Source organism: Lissotriton vulgaris, chromosome 9 (genome assembly GCF_964263255.1).
Source record: "Lissotriton vulgaris chromosome 9, aLisVul1.2, whole genome shotgun sequence".
In the NCBI taxonomy this organism is placed as follows: Eukaryota; Metazoa; Chordata; class Amphibia; order Caudata; family Salamandridae; genus Lissotriton; species Lissotriton vulgaris.
Genome location: NC_141697.1, coordinates 322,667,442 through 322,687,262, shown reverse-complemented (window position 1 = coordinate 322,687,262; position 19,821 = coordinate 322,667,442). Strand labels below are relative to the sequence as shown.

Below are 19,821 nucleotides of genomic sequence, written 5' to 3'. Positions count from 1 at the left end.
ACTGCCCCCTCCTGTGACTCCTACGCACCCGCCTCACCACTTTTTGCATGTGGCGGCCGCCACTGACTCCAACTCTAAATGGACTTGTGTTAACAAACTGGTGTTGAGGGAACTTCTTTAATCATTTGTTGCTCAACCACCACCATGACAGCTATGCCAACCACCTATTCCAACACCCACCTTTCATTTAAGACCATAAATCCACTTTTTCCTGCCCCAATTTAGAAGTCTTCAAGATGTGGTTTCAAAGTACATGAATCTGTTGTTAAATGTAATGGACAGGGGGTTTACTGGTGCTATATTCACTTACGTCAGAGAGTGATAAAGGATAGGACACTCACAATAGGCTTGTAATTGTGAATTCGGCAAAGCGCCTCGTTACCTGCCAGCTGCTTCTTTCCAATGACAAAATACGATTCAATGCCATTAAGAACATATGTTTCTAGTTCATTTATTTTATTTAAAATACCAGGGGATTCTGATTGTTGCTGAATGGTTCACTTTAATTGAACCCTGGACTAAAGTACAGGGTTACATATATTTGTAATGAAAAACTCATGGACGGAAGCCTGGTGTCTCGATAGTATGGAGTTGCCAGATCATTAGCAAAGGGCCATTTTTTCTCTCATTTTCATACTATGCTGCACATAATCAGAGACTGTAATGGGTATTGTTTGGCAAACTTTGTCCTTCCTATTCAAAGGCATGATGTGCCTTCCCATTTAATCCAATTGAGTGTATCTTTAAGCAGCCTCTTGTACATCCCTCACACATGTTTGATCAAAAAGACACAATTTTGACATTTCCCCATTTCATGCCCAAGAACAAATAAACACTTTACATTTTTGAAAGCCCTTCCCACTGAGCCACCGATTTAAATCCAATAGATTGATTTGTAAATGTGTGTTTTTCATCTGACTCGAGCCTTCTGTAGTGTGAGCACAAGATAAGAAAGAACTGATTAATGTTTATTAAATGGATGATATTATTGGCTACTGAGACCACAAAATAATGCTTATAACATAATAGTGAAAAACACATTTCCGTTAGCTACGTAACCATGATGTCTCATGAATGAATTTAATAACAACAGGAGAGAAAGGGCTTAAGGCAACACTCCTGTGCCCCCAGTTAAATCTATAATAACAACAGAGGAGTGAATAGCACAGTGCTCAAATTATAATACTAAGCTATGAAAAAGCAGTGTGTCAAAAACCAAACCTTCAGCATGAATTACCTACTCATGAACTCATAGATTATATTATAGCTAAGACCACTGATTACATCACTAGGAACACTACATATAACAAGAACCACAGCCATGGCTCACATGACCCCGATAGATTATAAAGGGACCAGAGGTTGCAATTTATTAGCCTTTCCTCGTATGAAAATGAAAGCTTTCCATACTACTGAAGAAAAAACACTGCTGCAGTTACATTCTGAAGTCCTATATATATATATATATATATATATATACAGAAAATTACTGTGCTGGGTCTGTTGGCTCAATTGACTGATGCATCCACGCCAGGGATCCTTGTATGCCTCCATACTGTCAAGCACCCAGCTTTTCTATCTTCCAAGGTCAGTAAAATATGTAATATTGAGGTGGGCAACACTAAGCTCCTATTATCTGTCTGTAGCACCAAGGGACAACTTAATCTGAATGTGTGCTCTGCAAATACACTTGTTATGTAATTTTCTAAAGGAGAAAGGATGTTGCAGTAAGTAGGCAAGTGATGGATAACCTCACAGATATTCAATACAGCTTGCCGACTACAGTTCCATTACCAACCTCTAGATGTCCGTACAGAGCGTATGCAGGGAGGAAATAAGTGTGAGGTCAAGAGAAGAGCGTCGGAAGGCAATATGATTGCTTAGACATCAATGACTGGAAAATTCTAATCGTTTTTAGGTTCGGATTGTCACTATGACATCCTTTTATCATAGGCTTTTTATGGGTCAATTTGATATTTTTTAAATAATTAATATTTGCTTGTGATCCTAGTAGCCAATAATGATGTCCCTTTAACTGAATATTTTAATTTAATTAGCAGGGCTCAGAAACCCTGCCCAAATTTCCTTCAGGGTAGAGCCTTTGGCTGTGCTTAATAGGCACTCATAATGCAGCATGGCCAAAGGCCCAGTACCCTGTCCCACTGCTACTATTTGGCACTTGTCATGGGGAATAGTCTTTGGCCAAGCCTTGTTCCCAATGCCCATGCCCTCTCTTTCTGCTGCTCATGGTCTGCTGTGGTGATCAGCAGATTCTGTGCACAGGATGTATTTGTCAATGCCGTGTATCGCTCTCCTGGAGTTAAAAGGCTGCTGAGGCCTTTACATGATTTAGCCATTGTCTACTGGACGTCGTTGCAGGCCATGCTTTGTAGTCACTGGTGCCACTGTTAATTTCGAAGGTAGGAACCTGAAAACCTACTTCTTCAACAATTGGACATTTGTGGTTACAGTCTCCAAAAGAGAGACTGATCTGAGTCCTCACTGGAATGGGCTCAACAACAAAAAACAAGCTTTGGCAAAGCCCATAAAATCTGTTGACTTGCCAGTGCTTTTGTAATTCTGTATGCACATCGCTGATGACCGTGCATTCATGGGGGCCATCTTTGAATGGAGCTCCTTAAAATGTAAGAAAAGCCATTCACATAATATGGCCATCATAGAGGAACATACCTTTGCAGTGGCTATGTTTGAATAATATTTCTTATATTTTAAAAACTACATTCAGAGATGGAAGATTCACACATCCACGGTGGACATCATTTAATGTATTTAGTTATATTTTTGAAAAACGTTGTTAAAAGACGGCAGCTAAGGGATTTCTTAATAAGATAACTAACTACATTCAAAGATGCCCAATGTGCATATGCGCATACGGTCAAATGGCCATCTTCGAAAGGTAAAGGGAGGGAGAGAGATGAAGACCAAACAGTCCCTTATATGCACTGCAATTATTTGATTATATCACTGGAAGGATATGTGCCACCACATCAAAACACACTGAGACCGAAATGCCCCAGGGTGGGGACAAATAAAAGACCAGGAAGGAAAACCATTAATCAGCAGCAGGGAAATTAGGTATACAAGAAAGCCATCCAATTATGAGTAAAGGCGACACAAACCCCACTCTATGCTTGTGCTATTCAAAGTATGTCTTTGACTATTGACAGCTACTGCTAATGGCAGGCAAGACATACACCTTCACAGAGAGGCTTTGAAACTCAAATTCAGCATACCATTGAGTATCATTCCCAAGTATTCCCTAGTAAGTGATTCTTCCAAGACCACTATGCTATTTTATGTTAAATTAATTTTATACAGCGCACACCTACCCAACAAGAGTTTCCCAGCTCTAAACCTGACAGAAGAAAAAGAAGAGTAACAAAAAAAAAAACAGCCATGTTTTAAAAAGTTTACGAAAATTCATATATGAAGTCTCATTGCGAAGCGCAATGGGAAGAGAATTTCACAGGGATGGTGTTAGAAATGGGGCTCTCTGGTTGGCTAAGGCTTGCGCCAAAGCCAGGCAGAGACCACCACTCTAGTCAGGGAAAGGTAGTTACACGCCAAAGATAACCCCTGCTCACCCCCTTGGAAGCTTGGCATGAGCAGTTAGGCTTATCCCGGTGGCGATGTGTAAAGCATTTGCACAATACACACAGTAACAAAATACTAGGCATACCACAAAAGGAACTCCACACAAGGTTATATATAAAAATAGCCTTTGTATTATCATAAAACACATTAGACGGTAATCACACAAAACACACTGTACCAACTGACACTGGGCAATATATATTTTTTTATATCTGTTTATTGGCATTTCAAGAACAGCAGTTCAAGGCATCAGCATATACATACATAGTGCGAAATCAAACGGCAAATGATCATAAATGACACATAACCATTAGTGTACCTAAAGACTAAACCCCAGCGGTGTAATTGCGTCACCCCCAATAAGTTAGACTTGTGGCAGTATCCCCCCCAGGTAGTCGCCGCTCCTCAGTCGTCAGGGTGATCTGTCCTATAACTTATCCCTCTGTGCCCTCAGCATGCTGTCTGTCAAGCGGATGTGTCTATCGCGGCGCTAGTGGTGTACAATAGAGCATTTATCTGTTAGCAGCGGGGCAATCCTCCCCGGTTGTTGTGGCTGCCTCCTCCTCATCCGCCGTCTCGTGCGTAGTACCCCGGGTCAGAAAGAGGGACCAGAAGTTTTTAGGTCTGTGGCGCGGAGGCAATAATTCACTATATAGTTCTGTTTGGGTACTACAATAGAGCATTTCTTTAGACCACTGCTCTAGCTTCGGTGTTGGGCCCCGTAGCCAGGTGAGGGCCACACATCTCCTGGCTAGGAGTAAAGCCATATCTACCTAAGGTCCTTGGGGAGAGGTTTGGAGTAGCCTAAAAGAGCCAGTAGTTGATCTGGAGTCAATGTCAGTTCGGTGATGCGGTTCACCTCTGCATATACCCCGCCCCAGAAGGCGCAATCCCCGGACAGTCCCACGCCACATGGAGAAAAACGGCAGCCATCGCTCCACACCTCTCACATTGTGGGCTCTCCCGGAGGCTGTATCTATGTAGTCGTGCAGGCGTATAGTACACTCTATTCAGAAATTTGAAATGGATCAATCTGTGGCGTCAGTTGAGCTCTATATGTTTAGTGCTTGAGCAACAGTACAGCCATCTGTCATCCGTCATTTCCAACCGAGGTCCCTCTGGCATTTCACTCGGAGTTTTGTGTATTTGTTGTCCCTTTCTGAGAGGGCTATATGGTACAGTCTGGACACCATTTTGGTGGGCGACTTAGCTGTAATAGTGGCTGTTAATGTCGTAATCTCCGGGGGTTCTGCCATATCATCTCCTAATAAGGCACTGGGCAATATTTACAGGGGATTATTTACACATGACAGGGCCACGTGGGCCACTGTCAGAATCATCACTTGGTAAAAATAGTAACAGTAAGAATATATCATGAACTTAGAACACAGCCAGTTATCACTTGCAGACACTATACTCAGCGCAGTCAACCTGTAACATAAATCATATCATGCGCAGTATCACATAAGGCGAGAAATCTATTCTGCGCCAACCTCATAAGCCTAAACATAGTAGACATAACCTCCTAAACATAACTCACATTAGGAAACAAACTTACTAACATAAACTGCAGTAGGGAATAAATCAAACCTAGACCACAGTAGAGAATCAAATAAAACATAAGACAGTAGGTAAAACCTCATAATCATAAAATCACGTCTATAAGCATAAATCAAGGCGCATAAAACATAGCATATACATCACATTTCCTAGCACCTATATAAATCACACTTGGCTTCTGGGCCAGCCAAACAGGGCTGTGGCAGTAATCTCTTTGCTTCATGCACAACAAGGGGTAGGCTCCCTCTTTAGTAAAGATAGAAAGCGGGGTGGCGACCCGCCTTTATTAAGGGGTGAGCACCCGCGCATAAAAATAAATAAGCGGGGTGGGCACCTGCATCTTAATATGAAAATAAGCGGCCATAATGCAGGGTGGACACCTGCAATGAAATATGAAAATAAGCGTGGTGGGTACCAGCATAGCTCAGAAGGAGGGGGGAATCCCTACGCTGGGGATTCCCTCCAAAAAGGCTGCAGCATCAGCGCTGCGTCACCCACAATCTTTCCTGGGGGAAAATAAAAGAAATGCAGCACAGCGCTCCCAGGGCGCAAAAGGGGCTGCCAAAGTCTCTTTAGGGTCCTAGAATCCAAGCAGAGCAGAAGGGTCCCAAGAAAAGAAGTCCTCTAGGCATTCAGGGGCAGGGCAGAGCCCAGGGAGTCAAGCCTTCCTCTGGGCCCCAGCAGCAGCACGCCCCTGGCAGATTCGAATCCAAGAACAAGAACATTTTCATGGGGTCACAGCCCCTTCTTTTATACCACTAAATCCTTTGTTCTAACTGTGTAGGTAACTGGTTCAGGAGCACTTTGTTTTGCTCAGCTCCTCTCTCACTTTCACAGGACAGGCCAGGGACATCAGAGGCACCACAGGGGGTGGATCCAGCATTGTTGAAGGACGGCACAGCCCTATTCAGGTCCCAGGTGCAACTCCTCCCTCCCATCTACATGCAGATCTCCCTATTCACCACTGGGCAGACTCATCCTGGATCCTGGAGCCATCCACCTCAGCCAGCACCTGTCACTCACAAGCCAGACAGGCAATCCACATCACACAGCACACAGAAATGCCAACTTCTAAAAGTGCCATTTCTAAACTAACCACAATAAATCTGCTCACACTATTGCGCATCATTTATTCTCAAGAGTTTGCACATACTAAACTTGACCCTGCACTCCCTTTATATCAGGAATTACCATGGACACACACATCCCCCATGCATTCCTATGGGAGGGCAGGCCACTCTCACCACACACACTCAGAGTGCGCATGCACTTTCCACTGGGCCACAGTGCTAAAGTGTGCAGAGGCCTAAAATCACTACCACCATACCAGAGGCTAAAGGCAAAAAGTCTAGGGGTGAACCTGCCAAAAAGGCCCAAGTCCAACACAACCCCCTTCCAGCCAAAACGCAGGGTAGACCAAGCTTTCCCTTGATAGGCTTCCCTGCTTCGGGCGAGAAAACACAGACGAGGCCCCTCAACAGCAGGGACACCCTCCGGTTTCACGCCACTCTGAATCAACGTGATTTCCTCTGAAAAAACCAACTCAGGCCCAACTAGGCTACTCACTGGTATTTCCTAGTTGTCCATGGCTAGGACCAGGCCCTAAACCATCCAGATACCACTGGTCCTTGCCAATACACAGAGTGGGGGGCAGTAACCCCTGGCACACAATAGCCAATTTCCACTCTTCCCCTAGTGTAGTTCCAAACTACCATCTGGGATCTAAAATCACGGGCTGCACCGGGGTCAGCGGCGATGACTCCCTCCCTCTGCACCCCCTTCCAGAGCACTATACCGCCCCCCAACTGGAATGGTACCCCTAGAAGGCAAGACCAGTCAGGACACTGATTACCGTTGCCTTTTGTTCAGGCAAATGACCGGCAAACGAGGACTTCACGAGGGTGACACCTAACTAATGTGTTGTGTGTCAGTCTGCCTGGCGCAGAGCTCACTACCTCCTGTACATCTGACAGTGCGTGAAGATGCCCCAGGACAGAAGTGGCATCACCATGGCCAATCATTGGCTATGCAGCCCTTCTGGCTGGCCCCTGACCCACTGGTATTTCCACTGGGGATTTTTTTTCCCTCTCACCCCACAATCTGGATTTCTGTACCCACCACTTAGGAGTGGCACGGCCAGACACCAGAACTGATGGAGACCTGATTACAGGCACTCCCCGCTCCCCTAACAAGGGAGATCCTCCTCAAAGAACAGTCCAACAAGACAGGCTAGGCTCCCTTAGAATCAAAGAACTTACATACTTCAACAGGGGTTGGCGCGGCTCCGGATAACAATTATGGGACAGGATCTCTCTGACCAAACAGACTGAAGCACCCTTTAACACCATTTACCATGCTAACCAATCAACCAAATGTTCAGTGCAGCACAACATTTATCCACACATCCACACTCCCCCCTCCAAGACTGATGAGACAGCAACTTTACTGCCCCTAAAACACAACCTGTATCTCCCTTACTGAGCACCAGGTACCATACTCTGGGAACTGGGAATGGGACTAACTGCATTGGACAACATTTTGCTGCCACCACAGTATCCCACCCTACTGGGGAATTCAGAAAACTAACAATGCACTTAGGGGATAATATACCCTCCCGAGCTAGTCACTCCATGCCAATTAAGTTACCACTGTAGGCCCACCCAAGAAACAGCAGACAGTACAGGGGCAGTCACTCCTTCAGCATCAGGCCACCCCAATAATAGCAGACAGTACAGGGGCACTCACTCCTATAGCTTGCGCTGCAGGCCAACCCCATAAATGACAGTCTGCACAAGGTCAGTCACTCCTTCAGCTTCAGGCCAACCCATGAAATAACAGTCTTCACAAGGGAAGTCACTCCTCCAGATTCTCTGGTTTCTGTCCTTGGCAGGACACGTAACTCATAGTGCAAAAAAAACACATTTCAACAAAAATGACATTTGAAACAAACTCAAAGACAATAATCCCCTTACATGTGACTATCTAAAATGCAGAGTCTGTAGTGCAGCCAGTTGTCACTGCGGTATTGAGCAAACGCAAGTCCTATCCTCACCACTGACAACAAATGTTAGAAATTGGGATCTCTGGTTGGCTAAAGGCTTGCGCCAAAGCCAGGCAGAGATGACCACTCGACTCAGGGAAAGGGAGTTACACGCCAAAGATAACTCCTGCTCACCCCCTTGGTAGCTTGGCATGAGCAGTTAGGCTTATCCCGATGGCGATGTGTAAAGCATTTGCACAACATACACAGTAACAACATACTAGGCACACCACAAAAGGAATTCCACACAAGTTTATATATGAAAATAGCCTTTGTATTGTCATAAACACATTAGATGGTAATCACACAGTACACACTGTACCAACTGGGACTGGGCAATATTTACAGGGGATTATTTGCACATGAAAGGGCCACGTGGGTCACTGTCAATATCATCGCTTTGTAAAAATAGTAAAAGTAAGAATATAGCATGAACTTAGAACACGGCCAGTAATCTGGCAGACACTATACTCAGCATCAACCTGTAACATAAATCATATCATGCACAGTATCACATAAGGCGAGAAATCTATTCTGCGCCAACCTCGTAAGCCTAAACATAGTAGACCATAATCTCCTAAACATAACTCGCATTAGGAAACAAACTTACTAACATAAACAGCAATAAATTGATCCTAGACCACAGTAGAGAATCAAATAAAACATAAGACAGTAGGCAAAACCTCATAATCATAAAATCACATCTATAAGCATAAGTCAAGGTGCATAAAACATAGCATATACATTACATTTCCTAGCACCTATATAAATCTCACTAGGGCCTGACGCCCTATATATCTAATAGTCCCCCTGGCCAACTGGCCATCTCTAAGGGGCTCAAATGCCTATGTCTAAAAGAGTCAGGGCTGCTGTCCAGACAGCGAAGGTCAAGGGTGCGCACTTGGCGCAAACCTAAACGTTGCAGCTGCCCACTACTTGCTGGGCAGCTGTGAATCTCAAATGAAGGCCTAAGTGTAGCAGTTGGCACTAAGTGCTGCACAGCTGTGGAGGAAAAGGTGGGGGCGAAGGAGTGCGCCTCACTCCTGGATTCAACATGTCCCCTAAAAAGAAAGACCTAAACGGTGCAGCTGCCCACTATTTGCTGGGCAGCTGTGAAAGTTGAAAATGTGGTATGGGCTCTCAATGGCCCTGGAAACAATATGCAAACGTTGGAGCCACGCACGGGCTCTAGAAATGATGGGGCCAAAATATTGGAGCCATCTAGGCTTTGAAAACAACTATGCCCCCTTTGGAGTCACCTAGGCTCTTCAATTTGAATGCCCCCAAGAGAGGTTGCAGCGGCCCACAACTGCGGTGCCGCTGTGAAGGGTAGCCCCACACTGGAGCACTGAAAAAGGGTCACAGGCCCCTCTAACAGCCATGGGCCCCTTTAAATAATTATAGCCCTTAAAGTAACTAGGCCCCAAGCGGTGGAGCCACGCACAGGCTCTGGGCATGCCGGGGGCCCTAAAATTATCATGCATGTTGGAGCGGCACTCTGCTAGACGGGGCTGCTCAGGCACGTCGTGCTCCTGCCATCCCCACTCACCGGCAATGCGGGGCTCTTCACTGGGATGCAGCGGGGGCAGACACCGGCAATGTGCCTCGTGCCCCCTCCACAGAAATCACGCTGATGCACATGCGGCAGTCTACTTACTTCGCCCGGTCCTTCTTTCTGGGGCCAGGATTTCAGGAGGGAGCCTGGGAGGCTTGGGCGGCCTCTTCTCCTCACAGCATGGTGCTTCCCTCCACCACACGGGAGACCCGCGTGGGACACCTTACTCTGGCATCCTTCCGGCCCAGTTGCAGGCCCCGCCTCCGTCACAGGCAGCAGTGCAGTAATCTCTTTGCTTCAGGCACAACGAGGGGTAGGCTCCCTCTTTACTAAAGATAGAAAGCGGGGTGGGCACCCGCCTTTATAAAGGGCAAAGTCACGGGGTGGGCAGCCGCGCATCAAAATAATTAAATAAGCGGGGTGGGCACTCACATCTAAATATGAAAATAAGCGGCAATAATGCAGGGTGGGCACCTGCAATTACATATGAAAATAAGCGAGATGGGCACCCGCATTTCTCGAAAGAGGGGGGAATCCCTACGCTGGGGATTCCCTCCAAAAGGGCTGCAGCATCAGCGCTGCACAGCCCACACACTTTCCTGGGGGAAAATAAAAGAAATGCAGCACAGCGCTCCCAGGGTGCAAAAGGGGCTGCCAAAGTCTCTTTAGGGTCCTGGAATCCAAGCAGAGCAGAAGGTTCCCGAGAAAAGAAGTCCTGCAGTCATCCAGGGGCAGGGCAGAGCCCAGGGAGGCAAGCCTTCCCCTGGGCCCCAGCAGCAGCATGCCCTTGGCAGATTCGAGTCCAAGAATAAGAAAATTTTCATGGGGTCACAGTCCCTTCTTTTATTCCACTAAATCCTTTGTTCTAACAGTGTAGGCAACTGGTTCAGGAGCACTTTGCTTTGCTCAGCTCCTCTCTCCCTTTCACAGGACAGGCCAGTGACATCAGACACACCACAGAGGGTGGAGCCAGCATTGTGGAGGGGAGGCACAGCCCTATTCAGGTCCCAGGTGCAAATCCTCCCTCCCATCTACATGCAGATCTACCTTTTCACCACTGGGTAGACTCATCCTGGCTCCTGGAGTCATCCACCTCAGCCAGCACCTGTCACTCACAAGCCAGACAGGAAATTCACATCACACAGCATATAGAAATGCCCACTTCTAAAAGTGGCATTTCTAAACTAACCACAATAAATCTGCCATGGACACCCATATCCCCCATGCATTCCTGTGGGAGGCCAGGCTACTCTCACCACACGCACTCAGAGTGCGCACGCACAGTGCTAAAGTGCGCAGAGGCCTAAAATCACTACCACCATGCCAGAGGCTAAAGGCAAAAAGTCTAGGGGGGAACCTTCCAAAAAGGCCTACGTCCAACAGATGGACAAAGGCAAGCAAACAAACGGCCTCCCATCCTAGGCACCAAGAACTTTCCCTAAGTGGTTGATCGTAATAAACTAGAAGGTTGGTAAGAATGAACTAGAGTTTACAGATATTTAGGAGCAGACCCAACCTTGATTTTGTACATATAACTCAAGGCCTTAAACTTAACACGGTTTTCGACCTTAAGCCAATGAAGATTTTGCAGAACACTGGAGGTGGAAGATGTTTTAGAGAGCTGGAAAAGCAGCCTGGCAGCAGCGTTTTGTACCACCTGCAGCCTCAGCATAATATCCTTGTTAGATCCCAAATAAAGGATGTTTCCGTAGTCCATTCTAGATTTCACAAGCGCCTGGACTACGGTTTTTTGAGTGGAGACCGGGAGCATCCAAATAATTTTTTTCAACCATTTTAAGATGGTGAAACAAGTAGCTGCCACCTTTACTGCCTTCTGCTTCATAGATAGTTTGTCAATGATGACTCCCAAATTACGGACATGATCAGTGGGCTGAGGGAGAACACCCATTTCTCTCGGCCAGCGCTGGGGACCCCAGAGATTTGTTTTTACCCAAAATTAGGACCTCAGTTCTTTCGCCGTTGAGCTTAAGTAGATTTGCTTGCATCCAAGATGCAATATTCCTCAAACCAGTCTGAAGAACTAAAGGTCCAGGCATCCTTTCCGTAAAGCGGGAAAAGGTGATTTGGGTATCATCTGCATAAGAGAAAAGGCCCAACCAGCCTCCTCTGCAATTGTCGTCAAAGGTTTAACATACAAATTAAATAGAAGAGGACTTAGGATAAAACCTTGGGGTACCCCATAATAAGAAGAGTGAATTTTAGAAGTGGCTCTAGACGAAAAAACCTGGAATGTCAGTTTGAAGGACTCTGTGACTCTGCCGGTAAAAATCCATTTGATAAAGAATGTAATTTGACATGTAGTCATACAGTGGAACTCTAGGATTAAAAGTCAATGAATTAGAAAGGACTATAAAATACCTCAACAAGTAGATGTGGTCCATATTTTGCTGCTCTACCATTTAGGCTGCAAGCTTTACCACTTTGTAAAACTCCTTTTAACATTGGTAGATAACATCTTTTTATCATCAATTGCCTCTAAAACTATGCTGTGATAATTACAATGAGAATAGGCTAGTGGAGCAATGTGCTAGCCCTCTGGACAATACTAAGGCCCTGATTCTGAGTACTGGGGAAGAGGAAGTGGTATGAACCACAGTTGGTAAATTCTGATTTCCTTGGGTGAATATTAAAGCTAGTATGGTAAACACTATCTATTCTGAGTTTTCCAGACAGGAAGTAAATATAACATGAAGAACTGATGTTTAAAACACCAAATTCTGAATCTTTGGCCTTTTGCTCACCTGCTTTCCTCCAATGAATTTCACCTGCTTTTTGATGACGAAATGTGTCAGGGAATACCTTTAGGGGTGCGATAACAACACAATTTTCAACATTTGATTCTTGCTCAAACTTCCTTTTGCACAGGTATCAGTATTTGACTCTCTGCATTAGAGTCTAAGGGCTAGATGTAGGTAATTTATATTTACCGACTCTTAAATACCGAATTTTACCGATTCGGTATTTAAGAGTCGGTAAATATGAAGGGGGGAGATGTAGGTAATTCCAAATTGAGAATTATTGCCCATTGATTCCTATGGGCCATGAAGCCCATAGGAATCAATGGGCAATACCGATTTGGTATTTAACGAATCGGTAAATACCGAATCCTGCAAGGGTGCAGGGGGTGTCACTTTGACACCCTCTAGCACCCCAATTCCGGACTTGTGTGCCATGAGTCACACAGACATGCCCTAAGGGCATGTCTGTGTGTCACATTGCACAGGTGTGCATGCACAGATGTGCATGCACACCTGAATTCGGTATTTTACCACCCAATTGGATTGGGTGGTAAAATACCGAATCTGAAAGGCCTTTGGGACTCAGAAGAGTCCCACCTACATCTGGGTTTTACCGAATCGGTAAAATTACTGATTCGGTATTTTACAGAATCAGTAAATTTACCGATTCGGTAAATTTACAGAATCTGTAAAATGATGCCCCTACATCCCAATCACCAAATACCGGTCGGTAACGGCCGAATTCAGCCGTTACCGACCGGTATTTGGGCTCCTACATTTGGCCCCTAAGTGTTAAAAAAGCTTATTCTTTGCTATAGTTATTGGCTATCTGTAGTGCTTGAGGAGAAGAAACCTAATAGTGTAACAAATCCTCTTGGGAATTTGTTTGTTCTGTAAGGTTTCATTTTTGGCAGGAGTTTTAGTGGGAGTGTTGCTTTTACATGCAATGGACGGATCCCCAAGCCCCTTAGCAGACAGGCTGTCTCCTTGTCAGCTCCCAGGAGCATCCTTTGAAGCTTTTCCCTTTTCCCTCGTGATTAACACCTGTCTGAGTCATTGATGCTCATTAAAATGCCCTTGTGTGTGTTTTCTGTTGATACCTGCATGTCTGGTTTGTTTCGCATCAGGTAAACAGTATGTGGTTGCACTGATGAGGCAATAGATGCTAATTGATCATTAATCTATGGAGGTTTTGATGGCTCATGGAATATATCTCTATTTTCAGCACGCCATAGATGCTGACAACGCGGGAGTCAACCCCATCGGAAATGATTTGAACAACAGCAGCCACTGGGATCTCGGAAGTGCCTTTTTCTTTGCTGGAACTGTCATCACAACTATAGGTAATGCAATTACAAAGAAGCTTGCTGTGGTTTCAAAGCAGAAGTCCAGCGAAGTTCTTTAAAAATTAAACTTGCTGTTGACAATGGAGTGCTTAATTGTTGGAAGAATAACTTCTTTTGTAATTTCTTAATAGTTCCTTAAATTTGTAAATGTGATTAAAAATGTTCCCCAAGTGACATTAATATCTTTGCTGTATATGGCACTGCACTGCTCCCTGTCAAATGAAGCTTAATTTAGAATAAACTACTTTCTTTAACCCCTCTGCTGGTAAGGCATTTCCACCCACAGTGATGAGCCCTTCTTTTCTATTTGGGGTACTTTACACGTATGCTTTAAAATCTTTTTTGAACATATGGTATCTGTACCAAATGTGCTTCTTTTTTTCAGTGGCGGCTGCTCCCGGACGGGCGTGGGGAGGAGGGGGGTACGGGTAGGAAATAGGAAAAAAAAAACTTACTTGGGCCACAGCCACAGCCTCTCCTCCGTCCTCTTCTTCCTGTCTCTGCCAGTAGCAGTAAGCACCCGGGCTCCCAGGCTCCCCTGAGCCAACCACAATACACAACGCAGCGTTGGGATTGGTCTGAACGCTGTGGTTCGGCGCTCAGACTGGGGCTGGGACTGGGAGGCTTTGCATGTTCCTTATCAGTCTAGGTAAAGCAAACCTGGTGGGGAAGCTGTAAAGTGCACATGACTGGCCGTCCCAATAGTAGCTGTAGTAGTGATTGGCTCACCCCCTTGGTAGCTTGGCACGAGCAGACAGGCTTATCTCAGAGGAATGTGTAAAGCATTTGTGAACACATAAAGTGAAAACCCTACAAATGGACACCACACCAGTTTATAAAAATATGTAATCTTTATCTAAACCAAAACAAGAACTAAAATGACAAAAATCCAACATACAATACTGTAAAAATAGTTAATGTGCAAAATAACCTTTAAATTGCAAGAATAACTTGAAAACACAGTTCCTCCGACTCGGTAGCTCCTTTGGGGGCTCCTGCGATACTGAACACAACAGAGTCTAACAATTCCAGCCAACCGCGTTGGTACGGGTTAGTTAAAGCATTGACAGACTCGGAGACAGTACCTTTTTTGCTGCGGAAAACAGGATTGTACAAGCCAGTCAGGGGCAACCATTGCGGTTGTGATGTGAGATGGAAGCTTTGCAGCATGAAGTGTCCTCACGACTTGGTGAAGGCAGCGGCTCGTTGACGGAGTCAGTGAGACCAAGGTTTGCATTGCAGTGTGAGACGGTGCTTGATGAGGTGCTGGCAGGTCACAGTACGGCGATGGAGCCGGTTGATATTTGAGGATGACAGTGGCGGAGTCGGTGACATCTGTGCATCATGTAGCGAAGCAGTGCGGAGTGCGGTGCCCACAGGACACGGTGCAAGCAGCGGCTCTTTGACAGAGTTGGTGAGACCAGGGTTGCGTTGTGAAGCGAGGCGGTGCTCTCTGTGGTGCCTTCCGGACACGAAGTCTGCGATGGACTCGTGACAGAGTCTGTTGCCCTTTTCTTCTGTGGCGACTGGAAGCTGCGATTCCAGAGACAATGCCCAGAAGGACGGTGAGGTCTTTGCTGTTCCCGAGACCTCTTAAACAGGGGGCAAGCTCCACTTCAAGCCCTTGGAGATACTTTCTCAAGCATGATGCACACACAGTTCCTCTACTTGGCAGAAACAGCCACTGCAGGCCAACCCCAGACAGCACACAGCAAAGGGGCAATACTCCTACTCCAATTTCTCCAGCACTTCTCCTTGGCAGAGGTTCCTCTTGAAGTCCAAAAGTGATCTAAAGTTCTGGGGTCTGGCCCCAATATTTATAAAGCAGAAGCATTTGTTCTCTGGTGGCAGAGAAGCCCTGTGCTCAGTCCAAACCAGTTCTGTCCTCTCTGGTGCAGCTTCCTTGCAAGAGTTGGTAGGCAGACCAGGCCCATTCAGGTGAAAGTAAATCTCCTTACCGTACTGCAGCCCAGATTTATTCAGCCCAGTCTTGACTCATCCAGACTCTCAGGAGTCACTGTTGATCCCCAACCCCTGTCACTCCAAAGCCAGACAGTCAATACACATCCTAACACTAGCACACTGGATGGCTAAGCAAGAAAATACCTACTTTCTAAAAGTGGTATTTTCAAACACAGAATGTAAAAATCACCCACACTAAAAGATGCATTTTAACATTCTGAGTTCAGGCGTACTAAATTTTATTTTTCAACCTTGTTCCCAGGGGTAGTTATGTTTATAAGATGTTATAAGCAAACTCTCCACACTATCCCATAGAAACAAGTAGCTGCAGATTTTGGGTCCTAGGTCAGCTGCCACCCAGTGAAACCTATCAAACCCAGACATTTTTGAAAACTGGACACTGGGAGAAATGCAGGGTGATATGACTTGTATGTTTCTCAGGTGTTTTTTTTCTCCGGTGTTATTATGGAATGTACAAGTCAATTTAGTAGAACGCGTAAGGTGCCTTAAATCACGAGCGAACAGAGGTCGATTAGTTCTTATACACAATGGTTGTCTGGGCACGCCATCAGTCATTTAGTCAATAAAAGAGGAGGGGCCATCAGGAAATTTGAACTGCAGTCGTACAGAACTAAATCTACAATTTAGCTCAGAATATATTTGCATGTTTTTGGCACTGGGCTGTATTAATCTGTCTCCTTTCAATTAAACATTTCTGCCCTTTGATGCCATGTTTTCCTGTAGCAAAAAAAAGAAAACCCTATTGTATTGCAAATAATTTTTTGGTAAGAACACCATCACTGCTGATGCCAGGGAAGCTGGAAAGACCTGCCTGCAGAAGACATGTTAAAACAATTAAACAAAATAGTGCTCAGAGTCTGTAATTAAAGCCTCCGAGCAACAACACACATAACAGGGGGTTTCGCCATGTTAGTAAGGCTTTACTAAGGCAGGACTATTAAGCCTTTTCACCAATGAACAGCCACAGTTTACAGTGGACAAGGGCAAAAGCCAATGAAAAATATGGGCGGAGAGTGGACGTGGCTTCAAGACCATACTCCAATCTCCAATACAGCATGGTTTTCAGACTCGACCTAAAAAAGGTAGGACATGTGCTTTAGAGTTTACATGAACCAGGTAGTGAAAAACTGCTACTTTTGTTTTCCAATAGATCAAGGCCTATCTCTCCTATAGGTTAGCATTGGAGCTGCCTTGTAACACTTTACAAGTGTAACTTCCAATTGGGAGTAGATAGAAAATTGGAGTCCGGTGTCTCTAGACTCACAATTTAAAAATTCATCTTTTAGTGAAGTTTTTTAAATTGCAGGTCTGACAATGCCACTTTTAGAAAGTTAGCATTTTCTTACTTGAACCATTCTGCACCTCTGCCTGTCCCTAGAATACAAATCTGGGTCAGCGTGACAGCTTGGCTTTGTGAATTCACTCTAGACAGTCACACACAAAGGGAGTTGAAGTGTGCCCTGCATATCTTGATGACACATCACCAGGCTGATGGGTCTTCCTGAGCTAAAGTGGTGGGAAGAGCTCACACTTGCACCTGAATAGGGCTGTGCCTGTTCCCACACATAAGGGTGTATACCCCCCTTTAGTATGTCTTGAGCCAGGTCTAGGAAGGTCAGTATCTTGTGCAATACAAATACCTTTCTTTGAAGTCTCCCTACTTGTGCTGCCAAGAGGGACTGCCAATTTGCTGCTTGCCTTGCTGTTTTGGCCTGCTACCTGCTGCTTTTGGCCTTGGAGTGACAGGACTGAACTTAACTCTCAACATCCTGCATCTAAAGGTTCTCCAAGGGTTGTTGGGCATGTCTCCTGTTGGAAGTCTCAAGGATATCAAAGACTTCACCTGCATCTTGCTACCAGCACCTGGGCTCCTCTGTTGTGAGTCCTGCTTTGCCAAGTGGTGCCAGATCTAGTCCTTGGCATTTGGAGGTGAGTTGTTGTGCTGCAACCCACGAAACCATTGCATCCATTACAAAGCGTCAATTCAAAAGCGGCACATCCCTGTGAATCCGGACGCATTGCCGCTGCCTGCACAGAAAGCCCTGGTCCCTACTCGCTGAGTGCGCAATGCATCGACCTCAACTTACAATGCAGTCCCGACTTTCCTGATGCATCGCTGCTGTCTGCACCGAAGCCATGGTCCCTGCTTACAGATTTTTCAACTAAACCAGTACGGCTTACAATGCAGTCTCAACTTTGCCACAGCGCCACCGAAGAACTGCTGCTGCATGAGACTCAAACATCACTCCATAGCCTTCTGTGATGCACTGTCCTGACTTTGACACATCCCAGGCCCTGTATGGCTTCTCGTCCTGGCTGCTCATGCAGCCCAGTGGTTCAACATCGACACATCGAAACCGACGTACAGCGATCTTGACATTGTTGCATCAATGACCTTGTCTGACTTCGGAACTGATGCATGGCCTGTAAGAGCAACGCATCACCTCTGGATTTCAATGCATCATCCCCGAAGCATGGATGCATCCAAGGTACTGTCAGCGGGCCTGCATGACTTCTGTATCCGGCCCAGGCTCCATCACGGTCGGACTGGATGTTTGGATTTGCTACAGTCAAGCGCAACCAGATAGCACCAGTTGGAGCTATTGCCTTCTAAGTACTGTATTTCGATTTAATCTTGCAAAATTCTTCTCTTGACTTTGTTAGTGCAATTTTTGTCATTTTGGTCTTGTTTTACTCAGATAAATATTGGCTATTTTTTCTATACTGGTATGGTGTACTTTTGTGCTGTTTTCACTGTGTTACTGTGTGCACAAATACTTTACACATTGCCTCTTTAGTTCAGCCTGACTGCTCTGTGCCAAGCTACCAGAGGGTGAACACAGGTAAACGTTTACTGTGTAGTACACTTACCCTGACTAGAGTGGCGGTCCCTACTTGGACAGGGTGCATACCTTTACCAACTAGAGACCCCATTTCTAGCAGTGATAGTGATGGGATGAATGGAGAAGGTAATTAGTGAGGGGGCCACCAAAAATGTTTGCCGCACTGGGTGTCATCAGCACTAAAGCCTGTGTATACTCTCAGGCCATATGCATAACCAGCAGAGATTTTGCACAAGAATTACATCTTGATGTCATAGTAAGTTTTTTTACTGAGTTCCTGAACAGCAGTTGCCCTTTGTACAGGATCAAGGACTCTCCAACTGCTACATTCTTTCCATCTATATAAATCTCTGGAAATTTGGCAGAAAAATGTTCCATGACAGACCAATATTTGAACAACCTGTGATGGTCTGGTTGGCCCTGGGGCAATGTGGCAGAATTGTCATTAAAAAGCAGCATACACGGCAAAATCAAAAACCTGTCTCTGCTGTGACCAAACCCTATGAGTATACCAGTAGGACTGAATGATTGGTTGATGCACTCCTTCCATGTTCAGCGTTAGGGCCAGAATTTGTTTTCCGGGTCCCCAAGTGAATTGGGAATACCCACGTTTTTGCTAGAGTGAGGCACCAGAGTGGCTCCATGCTCCCTCGAAAAATATTGTCAGTCTCTGTTTTTTAACCAAACCTTCCTAGCCTAGGGAGAGTGCAGAGGTACTCATAGAAAAGAACACTGTGTGTGTGGTGTGTATGTGTGTGCATTATGAATTGAAAGAATGTAATCCAATGCTGTGAGTCTGTAGTAAAGTGAGATCGCACCAACATTCTCGAAACTAGCACCTACCCAGTGCTTACTTTGAGCCTGTGGTTTACGGTGCATGGCACTGGCACTTAGTTGGTTGCCGGTGCTTGGCACCAGCAGTTAATTGTCAACAGCGCACTTATGACAGTCTGCCACAGGGTGACGCTGCTCATCTAATTTAGAGATGAGAAAAACAAGGGTTGTTTATCAATACAATATACGTTCAAAATTATTAACACCTTTCTCCCCTGCTTTTGTGACCTGGAATAATCTAAACTGTCGCATTTGTAGGCAAGAGAGATGGTTAGTAGTTGTTCTG

The 19,821-nt window shown here is 45.4% G+C and overlaps 1 protein-coding gene across 3 annotated transcripts in view; it reads left to right on the top strand.

Moving 5' to 3' along the window:
- Positions 1-19,821, top strand: part of KCNK10 (potassium two pore domain channel subfamily K member 10) — a 374,564-nt gene that overhangs the window by 243,502 nt on the left and 111,241 nt on the right. For all 3 annotated transcript variants that reach the window (XM_086937620.1, XM_086937619.1, XM_086937618.1), the window contains one exon: positions 13,755-13,872. In XM_086937620.1, the coding sequence (XP_086793746.1) occupies positions 13,755-13,872 (118 nt within the window). The remainder of the gene's footprint in view (positions 1-13,754; positions 13,873-19,821) is intronic.